At 44.0% G+C, this 16,171-nt stretch overlaps 1 protein-coding gene across 1 annotated transcript in view; it reads right to left on the bottom strand.

The window, feature by feature from the left end:
• The window catches only part of EMC2 (ER membrane protein complex subunit 2), a 201,185-nt gene that overhangs the window by 134,895 nt on the left and 50,119 nt on the right, over nt 1-16,171 (bottom strand). Inside the window, exon 4 of the mRNA XM_082259776.1 lies at nt 5,914-5,978. Coding sequence (XP_082115902.1) covers nt 5,914-5,978 — 65 coding nt within the window. The remainder of the gene's footprint in view (nt 1-5,913; nt 5,979-16,171) is intronic.

Raw genomic sequence — 16,171 nt, 5'->3', positions numbered from 1 at the left:
TAGGTTTTCTCCTACTGCTTTCCTGTTAAGCAGAAAAAGCCAAAACTATGTCTGCTATCTAGCATCTGACTAGGAGGGTGCTACACGTACATCACAGGACACCGAGCAGGCTATAATCATGACCATCCCGGATGTCCCCAAACAATGCACTTGAAGGGAGAGAGACACGGACAAAAACTACTTATTGTCACCTGTAACACGTTGCGGCCAAATCAGTATCTTCGTCAGCTCGCATATCCACTTAAAAAAACTTCCTGGACATATGCTCTAAAAGCAGCCTTGGAGACCTAGGCCACTAACACCCGATGGCGGGTAGCCCAAGAGGCTATATCACTCCTAGTAGAGGGCGACTTTATTAAAAACGCGGAATCTTACATTTTAAGCCCTTAGCTTGAGTAATAAACTGATAGATCCCGCAAGAAAATGTAGCTTTAGATACCGCCTATCCTCTTCTAGGATCCTTTTGCAGCCAAACAATAAATCTCACTGCCCGATTGCTGCAGATGACCTTAAACCCCCCTTTGTGCCAAAGAAAAATAAAACAAATATTAATGCCGAAGTACAATTTTGCAACTTTGACATGTTTAAGTAAAACTGTACATATCACCACAACTACTTTGTGCATCTAGGTGGATTATATCTTTTTTGTCAGGACAAATTGGGCTTTTATTTGGTGGTAAACGATAATGGATCTCTTGATTTTTTTTTTTATCAATTTTATCAAAGGAAACCTGTCCCAAAATATATAAAAGAAAAAAAATTGGATTTTTGTCTTAACCTAAAATCCTTTTCTCTGAGGTTATCGACAGACACAGCTCCAGAATCTTCTCGACTATTGGTTTGCCTGCTACAGAAGTAGGACACTAGGCAGGAAAAAGTTTTACCACGCCTATAGGGCAATCCCAGGGGGTATAATCCCCCTTCCTGCCATAGGCATTCAGTTTTGTTGCATGCAAGCAGTGTCAGAAGAAAAATCTCCCAACTCAATAGAGGAGTGGGTGCTGTGTCCGTCAATGAACATCAGAGAAAAAGATTTTACAGTAAGACAAAAATCCAATTTTCTCTTTCGTTCATTGACAGACACAGCTCCAGAATCTCCTTGATCATTAGGACGTCCTAAAGCAGTGTCAAAATGAGGGGTGAGAAAAAAAACACAGAAAAAAAATCCCAAAGGCTAAACCTAGCCAACCAGGTAACATGTTCAACCAGGGAACAACTAGAACTCACCTAAAAACAAAACATCCTCAAAGAGGACCAAGTCCTCTCAAACAGCGACCTGCAAAACCTTGCAGCTAAAAGCAGCATCCGCAGATGCCAACACATCTACTTTGTAGAATTTTGTGAAAGTGTGCACAGACGCCCAGGTGGACGCCTTGCATCCTGCATCACTGAGGATGCCCAGGAGGCACTAAGCACCCACGTAAAATGCAACTTAACCGGAAAAAGAGGAACCTGACTTTGATCGAATAAGCCTGCACTACCATCTGTCTGATCCATCTGGAAATGGTCGTGGCAGAAGCGGCCAACCCTTTGCGAGGTCCATCCAAAAAGTGAGTCAGATTTCCTAAACGACTTGGTTACTGCCAGGATACTTAGGCTTCGGACAGAGAAGGCAATGCAATGTCTTCATTAGGATGGAAACCAGAGACAACCTTAGAAAGGAACGACTGACGAGGGCAAAAACACCACTTAATCCCTGTGAACCACCAGAGAAGGTGGACAAGACAAGACAAGGCTACCAGTTCTGACACCCTGCGTGCAACCTTTTTGCCACTAAGGAGACTACCTTCTGGAACAATGTGAGCAGAGGAATCTCGCAAATATTTTCAAAAGGCGGTTTCTGAGGAACCGACCGTACCAAATTGAGATCCCACGGAGGCAACGGAGACCGCACACGTGGAGCCAAGTGGCGAACCCCCTAAACAAAGGTGGTGACCACTGTCCAGTACAGGGGAAGGAAGGATTTTTCCTGTCGGAGAGCGAAGCCACCAGAACAGGGACCCTCTCGTACCCCGATTCAGCAGGATCACATTGTCTAGAGACTGCAGATTCTTGTCCCACTTAGCAAGAATCTTTCTCTGCAGAGGTCTAGTGTGGAACTGTGCAAACGGAACCTCCTCGAAGGTAGACCCCATCAGGCCCAGCACCCCCATGCAAGTCCTAAGAGACAACCGACTGCTGGACAACAGAAGTCGAATAGCATCCTAAAGCGTCTGGAGCTTGTCCAGCAGAATAAAACACCTTTTCAATTCTTTTTTTCCGATACAGGGAATGGAGACGCTGGGCATACCTGCTGGTGTCTCACTTAAAAGTCCCACATAGCCCACATTGTCTATGTAACCAGGGATGGAGGCACCTTGCCTACAGGCTGGTGCTTCATTTAAAGTCCCACCGTGTGATTTTCGTGCATTTTTGGTGGATGCAGTCTAATTTGACCCCAGTTTTTTCATATACAGGGATGGAGACCATAGCATGACCTGCTTGTCTCATGTAAAGTCCCAAATATTTTATGAAATTAGGGATGGAGGCACTGTGCTATACAGGCAAATGGCCTCATATAAAGTCCCAATCTGTGTTTTACACTGCATCCACCAAGGGGTTGGAGGTGTATGCTTCTCAGCTGCTCATTTTCAGTTTGTACCATCTTAAGAACATTGCTATTAGAGTTTTGAGATACTAGACCAGTCATGGATGGAGGTGGGTTGGGGGAAGTTTGGGCTGCTCCCTCTCACCTGCCTCCAATCCATCCATTAGCAGCCATGTGCTCCCAGAGTGGAGACACTCAAATTTAAAAGTGTTAGGACTGCAGGTAAAACAGGGTGCCGTGTCGTGGCTCTGCAGCTTACACATGCGTTTGCAAATGCATGTCAACTAAACCCCTGTTCTTTATTTATATCGAGACAGGTCTACTTGGTTGGTGGCAGACTGGAGGGTGAGTACATCAGACTGGGGGCTGCCTGGCTTCCATGCACCTCTTTTAACCCTTTTCAATTATTTTTTTCCGATACAGGATAGAGACTCTGGGCATACCTGCTGGTGTCTCACTTAAAGTCCCACACAGCCCACATTGTCTGTCTGCAGAAGAAAACACCATGGCCGAGTACAGAGTCAGACCCAGAGAGTCCAACTTGGTGGATGGAACCAGAGCCGACTTCTGGAAGTTTAAAGTCCAACCAAACTCCTGCAGATTCCGCACAGTGGTGTCCAGGTTTTCCTGTGGAGAAGTTAGAGACTCTGCTCGCAGAAGATGATCGTCCAGGTACCCCAGCACCGCAATCCCCCGCTGTCGCAACAATGCTGGCACCGGGCCAAGACTTGTGTGAACACCCGAAGAGCTGAAGCGAGACCAAAGGGTAACGCCATGAATTGAGCACGCTACTCTCTCACGGAAAGCGGAAGAAACACTGAAGACCGACATACTATAGAATATGAAGGTAAGCATCCTTGAAGTGGGGTTGCCACTACTGTACGAATGGACCCCATTCTAAACTTCTGTACCCGCACAAGCGGTTAAAAGCCTTGAGGTACAGGATTGGACATACCTTGCCTGCCTTCCTGGGAACTGTAAACCAATTTGACTAGAAACTTTGGAAACTTTCCGATTTTGGAACCAGAACAATGACCCCTTGTAGTAGAAAGATTTGCACCGCCCCGAAAAGACCCCGCAGGAGGTCTGGGGACAAACGCAGATTGGACAGAAAGAACCTCGCTGAAGGAAGAGAATGAAACCTGATCTTGTAGCCAGATCAGATCAGTTCTTGGACCCACCTGTCTTGAATCAGGAAGGTCCATGGGTCCAGAAAGAAGCAAAGACATCCCCCCCACCTCAGACACGGGTGAGGGCGACCCTCCAGGCAGAAGAGGACTTGTCTGCAGGTCTGAAAGAACCCGCTCTCTGTGATGAGACTCCTCACCCCTGGCAGCCTGTGGAAGAAGAGTACTCTTCCCCCCTGTAAGACCCTTAAGGATATCATCCAGGAAGATCCAAACCGACGATCCCCCAAAAAGGGGAGAACAGATAAGGCCGTCTTGGAAGACTGGTCCGCAGACAAGCATTTCAGCCATATCAAGCGCCGAAGAACCACTGCTGTCACGGACAGCCTAGAAACCAAGGGAGCCGCATCCAGAGAGGCACCACAGACAAAACTGCAACCCCTAGACCGCAAGGGCAGGGGGAAGCTGTTCTCCTTTTAGATCCTGACACTAAAGCTTTGCCCACTCGGTTAAAGTCTGGGACACCAATGCTATGGTGAACACCGTGGAAAGGGAAAATATAACTGCGCTAAAGGACACTGAGGAAAATAAAAATTGATACATAAGAGCAACTATACAGTGAGATACCACCCAACAAAACAAGAATACCAAAAATAGTTGTGCTAGGAAACAAAATGAAAATTGTGTACAGTGACAAACACAAAAACATGTATTGAATGTAAATATGGATAACAATGGAAAACCACCCGTGATAGTCTAAAGGTTGAAAATAATTTTAAATGAAAAACACACAGTGTAATACTGTGTGCTGGTATAAAATGAAAAAGTCAGTGATATAACCAGTGACACTCCAGAAATGCAGATTCTTCTACGTGAAAACACAGTGTGATACTGTGTTTTGTTGAATAACCACCACCACCATAAGAATGACTGCTTACCAGAGCCCCCTGACCTCAAGGGTCAAGAACGCTTGTACACTCCACCAGCTGGTTGAATCCAGATAGGGGATCCCAGCCATTCATCCACGAGGGTCCCTCAGAGCTGACAAGGCAATAGGACATATGTACCCATAGAAAATCAGAAAGGCACCATAGTGTAAAAAATGGGAAAGGCACCATAGTGTAAAACCGTAATTTCTTGAAACAAATCATAAAATACTCCACTTACCTGTAGGTAAACATTTAAGAGCATTAAAATCGTATAGAAAGCGGGCAGGCTGCAGCTGGACACCCGTCCTTCCAGAATCTTGAAAGCGGTGACGTCAGGGTTAGCGACATCCTGACGTCACCGCGCTCTTAAGATCCTGGATGGACGGGTGTCTCCTTCACTGGAATTAAAGTGGAGTTATTCGGCCTTTAACCCTGAGAATCCACCACCGGTGAGACTGTCCACGTTTTTAAAACAGGGGCTCTTCAAAGGGATACCGTCTAGCAAAAATGCTTAGGCACCGGCATAATGCGTTTAGGTCACTGACTCACGACAATTTTGTCATGTAGGCAGAAAAAAGGGGTCACCTTTTGCCGCTTTTGGGGAGCTGCTAAAAATATATATATATATATATATATATATATATATATATATATATATATATATATATATATATATATATATATATATATATATATATATATATATATATATATATATATATATGAAATATTAATTTTACCTACAGGTAAGCTTTGTTATAGGCTTACATGTGGGTAAAAATGAAAAAACTGAGTATACTACCGCTTTAATTTAAACTTGTAAACATAAAGTTCCAGAAAAGGCCCGGTCTTATGCTGGCCATACACTAGCAGAAATATCGGGCGAACTCATTTTAGAAAAACTAAAAATCGGCTGTGCGAGCAGACGATCGTGTCATCATGTAATGACCGAATTTCGAACGATAAATCGTTCAATGGACATAATTGAATCCGTTTTTCAGTTTGTTACATATGCCTAGTGCAAACAGGTCGGGCGAGAAACACATTAACCTTTCAATTTACCGTTCGTTTATCGTTCGGCCGGCGGATTTTCAAAACCGTTCCTTCGATTTTTTGGCTCAGAAAAGTTAAAAACGACTTTCTTTTTGTGCCCCATTGACTGGACGAAAAACGAACGATCGGACCAAATGACAGATTTTCGAATGATCTTTCGGCTAGTGTATGGCCAGCATAAGAGTGGTTAAGGTGTTGATACAAATATGTCACTTACCAGAGCTATGTCATCTCGGCCACAGTCTAAGGCAGCAATCATCACCTGTTCATGTATTATCCATACTGCAAAGCAAGAGACACTCACTTAGCAATTTATTAAAGCCAAACAAAAATAACAACAACATAAGTGATTATACAAAAAATATAAATAAACTGATTCATTCTGGATGGTACCATTGATAAATGTTTGACATGTAGTTTATTCCTTTTACACGCCATCTTGGAATCAACCATGTGATTAAGGTACAAATAATACAAAAGTAAGTTGGATGTATTTATTGTACAATAATTATACAGAAAAGAATTGACAAGGCCCCTTAAACATCCGAGATCACTGGTTTTCAGCTTGCACATAAAAATATTTCTTATGCTATGTAAAAGTGTAAAGCTGATCATACACAGTACAAATTTTGGCCAGATCCTCAAGAAACTTGCTTAGTGGGTGGCCCCCTCCTCCCAGTAATCCTTTGATTAAAAAAAAACAAAGATGATGAGAAGAAAATTGTCAACTGAAAAGCAGCTGCATCCAATCAGATGCTGCCACTGTTTGGGTAATTTGACAGTTGCCTGTTAAAATACAATTGCCATGGCGGGAGATCCATCCCCACTGTATAGCGTGGTTGGAGGAATCGGTCTGATTTTTTTTGTTTGGTCCGAGACTAAAATAAAATAACAAATAATATCTATATGTTTATGGCCAAACACTTATCTCTCAGTGAGATCACAGCAAGCCCCCTAATAATGCACCCATCTACTTCTCTCACTAGGACAATGCCATCTTTGTTCTGGTGTCGTCCATTTACTTACTGGACTGAGATGCTGGTTCAAAGGTGAAAATTAGAAATTATGGTGCATGTTCTATTATTAACAAATGTTTGACACAGATGACCCCTCTGCTGCAAAATGTCACCTTGTGACCCGATTACCAACCAAATGTACAGTGGGGTACCTAGGTGAGAGGAGAAAATGCTTTCTCCTACCTGCAGTAGTCTGATCACCGCAACCTAGACAAATGCGCTTGTTGTGAGCTCAAGGATAGCTTTTTAACCAGTTCTGGACTGGAAGGATTTTCCCCCCATAATGACCAGGCCATTTTTTGTGATTCAGGAATGCGTTAATTTAACGGGCAATTGCGCTAATTTAACGGTCAGTTGCACGGTCGTGCAACACTGTACCTAAATAAAATTGATGTCCTTTTTTCCCCATAAATAGAGCTTTCTTTTGGTGGTATTTTGTCACCTCTGCGTTTTTCACTTTCTGCTATATAACATACCCACAAAAAAATTTTAAATCTATTTTTTTTTTCATCTTTTTAGGCCAATTTGTATTCTGCTACATATTTTTGGTAGAAAAAAAAATAAGCTTATTTTGATTGGTTAGCGAAAAAGTTATCACCTCTACAAACTAGGGGAAAGACTTAGGTCATTTTTACTAGTAATGACGACAACTGCGACATTGCGGCGTACAGATCGGACCCCTGACATTTTTGACACTTTTGGGGGGACCAGTGACATTATTACAATAATCAGTGCTAAAAATATGCACTGTTCCTGTAATAATGACACTGGGAGGGAAGGCGTTAACCTAGGGGTGATCAAAGGGTTAATTGTAAAGTGTTTTCTAACTGTGGGGGGGGTGGGCATGTGAGCTGATCAAAGAGACCGGTGATCCTACATAGAAGGATCACAGGCGCTGTGTAATCATTTCAGAGATAACGGTCAGCTGTGGTTACAACAGCAAACCATCCTTGTCTCTCAGCGGGGAGTGATCGCGGGTGGATTGGCTTTCCAGCTGCTTAGTGGGGGCAGTAGCGTGCCGCCGATGGAGCACGCCCATCCCAAGGAGCGCTCCTGCGGATAGCCGTACAGGTACGGCGATTTGCGCAGCTGAGCCAGCCTGCCTGCATATATATGGCGGGTGGTCAGCAACTGGTTAATGATGAAAGGTTGGGCTGTTTTTTTTTTTTTTTTTTAAATGTGGTTGCTGTATATGGAGACATGTCAGGAATATATTTAAACAAAGTTTGCACCAAACTGCAATAGGCAGACATTCGTTACTGCTGGACATAATTGTTCCTTGCACAGCAGAAAGAGGAAAAAGGATTTGGTCATTTAGGATGGAGGTTTAGTGTGTGTGTGGTATAATATTAGTTCTATAAAGATAGAAGAAGGGCCAAAGCTCTGGAGAGATCCTGACTTTAATGTCAGGATCCATCCAGATGCCTGGATGGCAGCCAGCTCTCAGTGAGCCTGAGCCAGCCGCACCTGCCCCCTCCACAACCCAGAGCAGAGAGCCGGTGACTGACCGAAACAGCACTGTGCTCACTAAAGACAAAACTGAGCGATAAGCGGCCATGTACATACACACACCTTGTCTCAGCAGTCACCAGCAGAGAGGACAGAACTCCTCTGCCAGATCCTGCACTTCCCTGTGCAGACTTGTCTCTGCCCCCTCTGCCTCAGCAGTCGGCAGCAGAGAGGAGGACAGAGCTCCTTTCTACAGATCCTGAACCTCTGTGCAGCCGCAGCATCCCCTTCTCTCCACCTTCCCTGGTCTCAGGATTTAGCAGACTCCTCCAGACCCTGCACTTTCTGCTTCCCTGCCCTGCCTCCAGCTTTTTCCCAGCAGCAGCACAAGGTAACAGAGTGATTTAAGGTAGAGTGGGGGGACTCTTATGGTGGGGGGGGGGGGGGTGGGCTCCTGACATCTGATGTCAGAGGGGGTGGGGTGTTCTTGAAATCTAGTCTTACAGATAGAACTGGCCCTTTGAGGGCAACCATAATGCTGATGCAACGACCAGCAATGAAATTCAATTTGGCACCTCTGTTTTAGAGCATGCAGAAATAAACCCATTTTTTTTTTTACTAAAAACTAGTAATTTAAATCAAAATTTTGAACAATTTGAAATACAAAATATCAACTCACATAAGGCACCAAGAAGAGAAAAAAAAGAATTTCTAAATGCAATCCAAGCTTTTTAAAAGACTCTCAGCAATAGTGAAGGGGTAGAAAGAAAGAATGTGTATTAGTACTGGTAAAAAAATAAAGAAAAAGTAAAGTAATAATTAAAACAGGTACTGGAAAAAAAAAAACGAGGTCTGGGCAGAAGGAAAACAAGGCCAAGATCAAGTGGGATCTACGGTATTAGAGTACGTCGGGAAAATATGCAGACCAGGAAGGCGAGAGGGCCCTTATCTATTATTCACATCTATGTATATATTCAGGAATGACTACAATGTTAGAAAAAAAAAAAAAATGATGGCGATTCAAATCCAGGCTGCCTTCAAAAAGACACGACAACTTTCCATTCTTTTTAACACTAAATGAAAGAGATGGTTTGGAAAAGACTTTAAGTCTATGGCAAACAGGATAATAACTCACAGATTCCTCATTTCATGCTGAAAGACACACAGAGCTTTAGTGAGGTCATTCTCAAAATGTTCACCAACAATAGTCAAGCTGTACTTCCACCTTTAACCACTTTACCACCGGAGGATTTTGCTGTCTTCCGTCCAGGCCACTTTTTGCGATTCGGCACTGTGCGACTTTAACTGACAATTGCGCGGTCGTGCGACGCCGTACCCAAACGAAATTTACGTCCTTTTTTTCCCACAAACAGAGCTTTCTTTTGGTGGTATTTGATCACCTGTGCGATTTTTACTTTTTGCGCTATAAACAAAAAAAGAGCGTTTATTTTGAAAAAATAACAATATTTTTCAAATTTTTTTATATGAAATTCCCCCCCAAAAAAATGTAAAAATCTAATTTTTTTTAAATTTTTGGCCAATTTGTTTTCTGCTACCTATGTTTAGTAAAAAAAAAAAAAAATCGCAATAAGCGTATTTTGATTGGTTTGCGCAAAAGTTATTGCGTTTACTAACTAAAGGAAAGATTTCTGTCATTTTTGGTGTTTTTTTTTTAACGCGTAATGGCGGTGATCTGCGATTTTTTTTGCGGGGCTGCGACATTGCAGCGGACAGATCGGACCCTTGACTGACATTTTTGACACTTTTGGGGGTACCAGTGACATTTCTACAGTAATCAGTGCTATATATATGCACTGTTACTGTAAAAATGACACCTGCAGGGAAGGGGTTAATTTTATTGGAGAGGGAGGGGTTAATATATGCCTGGTGCTTACTGACGTGTGGGGGGGGAGGTGACTGTGTGACAGAAGGACAGATCGGATGTCCAGCTATGCTGAACACTCCGATCTGTCAGTCCCTGTCACTATGGAGATCCGCCCGCTGTGTTTACACACAGCGGGCGGATCTCCAGACTCGATCCCCGACGATCAGGGCAGAATGAACACAGTGGGAGCGAGCCTCCGGCGGCGTGCGAGCGCCGCCCACAAGGGGCGGAGTCCAGCGACGTAGGTCTACGTCGCTGGACGGGATCGCGGCACTTTGCCGCAGTAGCCTCCATGTGAGCGGAGGTAAAGTGGTTAATAAGAGAACAAGCTTCTTAGGAGGCATCTGCTGGGAGCTTTTATGTTCCAGCAAGAAATCACATTAAAAGCAACATTAACATTAAAAGCATGTGTTAGAATTGAGGCTTTAGGTGCCATATTCAGTTTAATTATTGTATGTAATCTGCAGCAGGACCAAAACCAATCCTAAAGAGCTCCAAGGCAAGGTATTTACTGTGGGTTAGCCTAAAGCCTTCCTTCACTAAGGCTGGCCATAGATCATGGAGTTATTTTTTACCCACAGGTCAGCGTTGATGGGGGAATCCCTCTCTCGGCGATGGGACGTATCTCCACCATCAGAATAAATTGCTGAACTGGAAAAGGTTTGATCCATCTATGGCTGGCTTAACGGATGTACCGGAGCAAATGTTTTCAAAAATAGTAAATGGAGGGTTTAGTGTGAGGAGGTCCTGTGATTGAAAAAATGCCCTCACAAGGGTATAGCGGTCCCTTTCAGAGCTGGGAAGACCAAATGAATCTACCAGTTGATCAAATGTACAAAAAATATTGCCTATTGAGAGCTTTTTGAGGTTCACCAGGCCTCTGGTTATCCAAGGGGATAAGTCCTCCCTACTTAGAGGGAGCAAACCGGAGTCTAATGGCACTTTTCCACTGCAAGTACCGGCTAGTACCGGCTCGGCTCTACTCGGCCCTACTTGGCCCGGTTTGCTCTTCCACTGCGGTACCGCATGGTATAGTGTCGGAACGGTTCGGTACGGTACGGTATAGGTTTGCTTTTCCACTAAAGTAGTACTAAAGTTAAGTGGGTGGGATAACAACGGGGTGGGTGTGATTCTCTGACCAATCAGTGGCTAGTAGTGACTGCATGCAAAGGATTGTGGGATATGGTACCAGTTTGGTACCTGTTGGAACCACAATCGAGTAGGTACTGTTTTTTCAGAGCCGTACCGTTCGGTTCCATGCAGTGGAAAAGCAAACCTATACCCTACCGTACCGAACCGTTCCGACCCTATACCATGCGGTACCGCAGTGGAAAAGCACAAAAGCGTGCCGAACCGGTACGGTTCCATGCAGTGGAAAAGCGCCAAAAGTGTCCCAAAAAGGATGTTAGCGGAGAGACTCGCGACAACAGACCCAGGGAGGTTTTCAGTTTTAGCCACAGCCTGTATAAATGAACAACTATTTTGTTCGCAATTGCGTTGTAACTAGACGGCTGTGCACCATTCCAGAGACCCGCCGAGAGAAAGTTTGGAAAAACTGTGGCCTGTTCGAACGAAAGCCAGGGAATACTCTCGGGGTCTGCATTCCATTGAGCCATTTGAATGAGTTTGGCTGAGAGATAATAGGACCATAAATCTGGAATGCCCAGGCCACCCAGGGATTGGGGGGCATAAAGTACATGACCGTTATATCTGGATCTCTTACCGTTCCAAATTAATCTAGAAATCTCCCGCTGAAAAGAACTGATATGAGATTTAGGGACATTAACGGGGAGGGCCCTAAAGAAGAACAAGACCTTAGGTAAGATAATCATCTTAATGGCTGTAACTCTCCCCAGAAACGAGATGTGGTACGAAGACCACGTCTTCAATAACAAACTTAATTTTTTAAATACTGGAGGGAAGTTGGATATAAATAGTGATTCATAATGAGTAATCTGGACCCCTAAGTAGCGAAAAGATCTCAAACACCAGGTGAAAGAGAAACTCTCTCTGATGGAGGTTTGCATCCAATTAGGCAGATTAATCGGCATAATAGAGCATTTGGAGAGGTTTACCCCTAAGCCTGACATGGATCGAAATCTCTTTCAAACATGCGTAAATGCTCACGTTCTACTGCATGCAGGGAGACACCCCTAAAAGTAGTTACAAGATGGTATTTGACCCCCTCCTTGGTTCACTCCTTCTACGATTCAGTCTCTCCCCTCTGTTTCAGGGGCTGTCCAGAAGAAGGTAATTTACTACATATTTTTTGGAGCTGCAAATGTTTGCGACCCATATGGGATCATGCACAGAGACTGGTAACCAGATTGGCTGGGACAGTGGTTTCTCTCTCTCCTAAGATATGCTTGCTTTTTGTAAAAGTCCCTGGTGTCCCGAAGTCTACATCCAATCTGATTCATACTTTGTGTTCCATTCAATGGATGATAGCTTGTAATTGGAAATCAGATACTCTATTATGGTCTCAGGTGCTCTCCAGGATGGAGTGCATCAAACTGACAGAAAAAATCTTTCATTCCCTTCATAGCTCCATGATGACATTCCATGCTAAATGGGACTCTTGGGACAATTGTGTTGGGCCAGTAAGTACTTCTTAATCTATATGATATGTCTAACTTGACAGTTCTGACCCCTCATGTGTATTTGACTACTTGATATTCTGCTATACTATGACCAATGTTTGTTGCACACTTGCTATGTTTTCAGAGTATTTTTCTATGCAATATATTTTTTTTATATATATGCGATGTTACATTGTTGACCTGTGTAAAAGTTATTTTTTTTTGTACTGACTTTCTAATAAAATCTTTTGTAAACAAAATAACGGATGTACCGGTACCTGCTAGGCCCATGGTATAAACCATGGGTGTCCAACCTTTTGGCCTCTCTGGGCCACATTGAGTGTAGAGAAATTTTCTCGGGCCGCATATAAAATATATACTATAGTTAAGGCATGTAATAAAATGCCGCCGCGCCCCCCCCAAACCCCCCGCACTAATTTAACACAACTAGAGGATGATCAAATTAAATGGAATCAGTATATAGAGGTTTACTTCTTCTGAGAGAGAATAAAGGAAAACTCTAACCACCATGACCACTTCAGTGATTCGAAGTGGTCATGGTGGTAGGAGTCAGAAATACTGCACATGCTCGTCTCCCCCCAACCTCAGCCTCTGCCTACCGTTAGTTGGAAACTGCTGTGGCCGTGCCCCCGACCCGACTTCCTTCCTCCCCAGCAAAAAAAGATTGTCAGGGGGCAGTGGGCCGCATTGCTTGCGGTTCTGGGCCGCAGGTTGGACATGCCTGGTATAAACTGTATCAGCTACATACAGTATACAGCACCGTGTTCTGGCAGCAGGATGGGAACAAGAGTCAGGCTGAGCGCAGCTCAGCCCTTCACAGGACGCTTTGTATTCTTTAAATTAATACAATGGATTTTTCCGATTGGCTAAGGCAGAGATTGTGAGGTCATCTAACTGCCTCAGCCAATCAGAGGAAGCTTTTTATTAATTCGTAGAAAACAAAGCATCCTGTGAAGGGCTGAGCAGCTCTCTGCCTGACTTGAAGTTCCCATCCTCAAGCCAGATTACAAAACTGTACATTGTATTAGCCAATGTTACTTACAGTTTATACAGTGCTCAAAGCAGGCACATCTGTTAGTGAAGGAAACTGCCCATTTGAGCCAACTTGCAACTGCAACTAAAATGCACCGCTTGTTCCTAACAAAGCACAAGTGGGGGGGAAGAAGTTCAGGAGCTCATGGAGGATATTACAAGGCGTCAGCCATCAGGTAAATACAGTGACAAATTATTTCATGAAAAATGTATGGATTATTTTTGCAATTGATATCTTTTATTGTAACTTTAACCTCTTCCTGCCAGCCATATCCATATTTGCGGCCTGTTGGTGGGTGGACCTTAACACTGAGAGGCCACATATATGTGTCTCTATGTAAACCCTTCTCTGTGCTTAGAGCACAGTCACCGACAAATGCCTGATGAAAGGGTCCTGCGTAACTCCAAAACGTTTCACTCTTGTTTGTGATTTGATCAAAAATCAATACCATTTGGACTCAACTTGAAGATCCGTGGTGTACTAGCAAAGATCTACATTGTGTCACACTTGGTAACTGGTGGTGGGTCACAATGAATTATGAGGTTTTACTGCCACCCCAAACGTAAATGAGCCCTTACTGTCCTGAGCCTCCTTTTAAGGCTGCTTTAGGTTTGATGCGCTGTGGTTTACCCACGCTGCAGGGGCAGCACAGTGCACCTGCCATTTTCCTGCGGGTTAGCTGCACTTTGCCATAGACTTCAATTACATCTTGCAGGTGCGGTGCACTTTCAGAAAGCGATACAAACCAGCTGGATATAATAGAAGTCTATGGCTCAGTGCAGATAAACTGCAGGAAAGTTGCTGCTAAACACGTTTAATAAATAAATGCAACTGTTAAAAAAAAAAAAAAAAAAAAAAAAAAAAAAGACTGCAGGAAAGCGGCGGGTACACTACGCTGCACCTGCGGATCAGTATGAAAGCAGCCTTATAACCCTTTTTTATAACTGCTAATATGCCAATTGCAAAAGAACAGTGTATGTGATGTTTAATACACTAACCTTTTCCTCTTCAAGCTGGCATCGCTCTCCAAGCTGCTAGAAAGGTCCCAGGAGAAATGCACGAGAAATGCACATGGTATCACTCTGCCTGGGTCAGGAGCCGGCAATATAGAAGAAGCATTGGCTTATGTGGCTCCTGCTCCCTCCACGGCCAGCGGTGGCTCCATGTACTCTTGATGCTCTGGGATGGTGGGTCGGCAACCCATTGATCATGATCTGGGCTTGCCGACCCGCCATCACAGACAATGGGCATGCGCCTCCCTGGTTCTCATTCTATGCATTAAGATAAAAAAACCTTCTGTGTGCAGTAGCCCCCCTCAGACTCCTAATACCTACCTGAGCCCATCTCTATCCAGGGATGCTGCAAAAGTTTCTCAGCTGCCAGAGACTTCCCTCCCTATTGGCTGAGACAGCAGCGCGGCGCAATTGGCTCTCGCTGTTGTCAAAGTCAGTTAGCCAATCAGAAGAGATAGGGGGCGGACACAAGGAGCTGGGACTTTGCTCGGGTGCCCCCACAGTAAGCTGCTTGCTGTGGAAGCTGTCAACAGGAGGGAGGGGCCAGGAGGACAGAAGAGGGATCTGAGAAGAGGAGGATCTGGGCTGTTCTGTGCAAAATCACTTCACAGAGGAGGTAAATATAACTCGTTATTTAAAAAAAAGAGACTTTGCGATCACTTTAATGTATAGAATGCATTAAAGTGAAAAACTTTAGGGTCCTTTCACACGGGCGGTACGTATGTCCGTTTTTCCTCCCATCCATTTGTGGATGATAAACGGACATCATGTATGTATATGAGATTGCGGACGTTAGCGGATGACCATCCGCTGACATCCAATTTGCGTCCTTTCCAATCAGTTCCGTTTTTTGACAAGGAAGAGAAACCTATTTTTTTTCCCGTTTAAAAAACGGAACGGAAGCAAAAACGAATGTCAGCGGTGTCATCCGCTGACATCCGCAATCCCATAGACATACATTATGTCCGTTTATCATCCGCAAATGGATAAGATGATAAACGGACATACGGAACGGACACTCCAAAGTGTCATCCGTGTCAGTTTAAAAAAAGAAAGTGCCTGAGTGGATGAAAAAACGGACCGTGCCGTGTGAAAGGACCCTTAAGGTTTTAGAACCACTTTAACACTTCTGGCTGTACAGTGGATACAATTTGTTTTTAATTTGCCATAATCACCATTTCAGGGCTATCATAGTGATAATTGTGTAGTTATGCGATAAAATAAAAATATGAGTGGGCCAATCCACAGACATCTACCCAGAGGAATGTCCTAGAACAGGCCCAAAAGCAGCAGAACTTGTGTGAACTGGAGAATATAGACCAGGTCTGCAACACGCAGAAGGCTGAACGCTTAACGACACGTAGCCCCCGTTCTGCTGACATAGCAGAAAGGTAAAGAGGGGGCCAATATGTGCAATCAGCAGCAAGCTTTAAATGTATAAATCAAGAATGTCAGCTGTTTCCCAAACTAAAATGCCAA

This window comes from Pelophylax lessonae (genome assembly GCF_965119305.1).
Source record: "Pelophylax lessonae genome assembly, chromosome: 5".
Lineage (NCBI taxonomy): Eukaryota > Metazoa > Chordata > Amphibia > Anura > Ranidae > Pelophylax > Pelophylax lessonae.
Note: the sequence above shows the minus strand (reverse complement) of the source record. Positions and strands in the feature narration are given on the sequence as shown.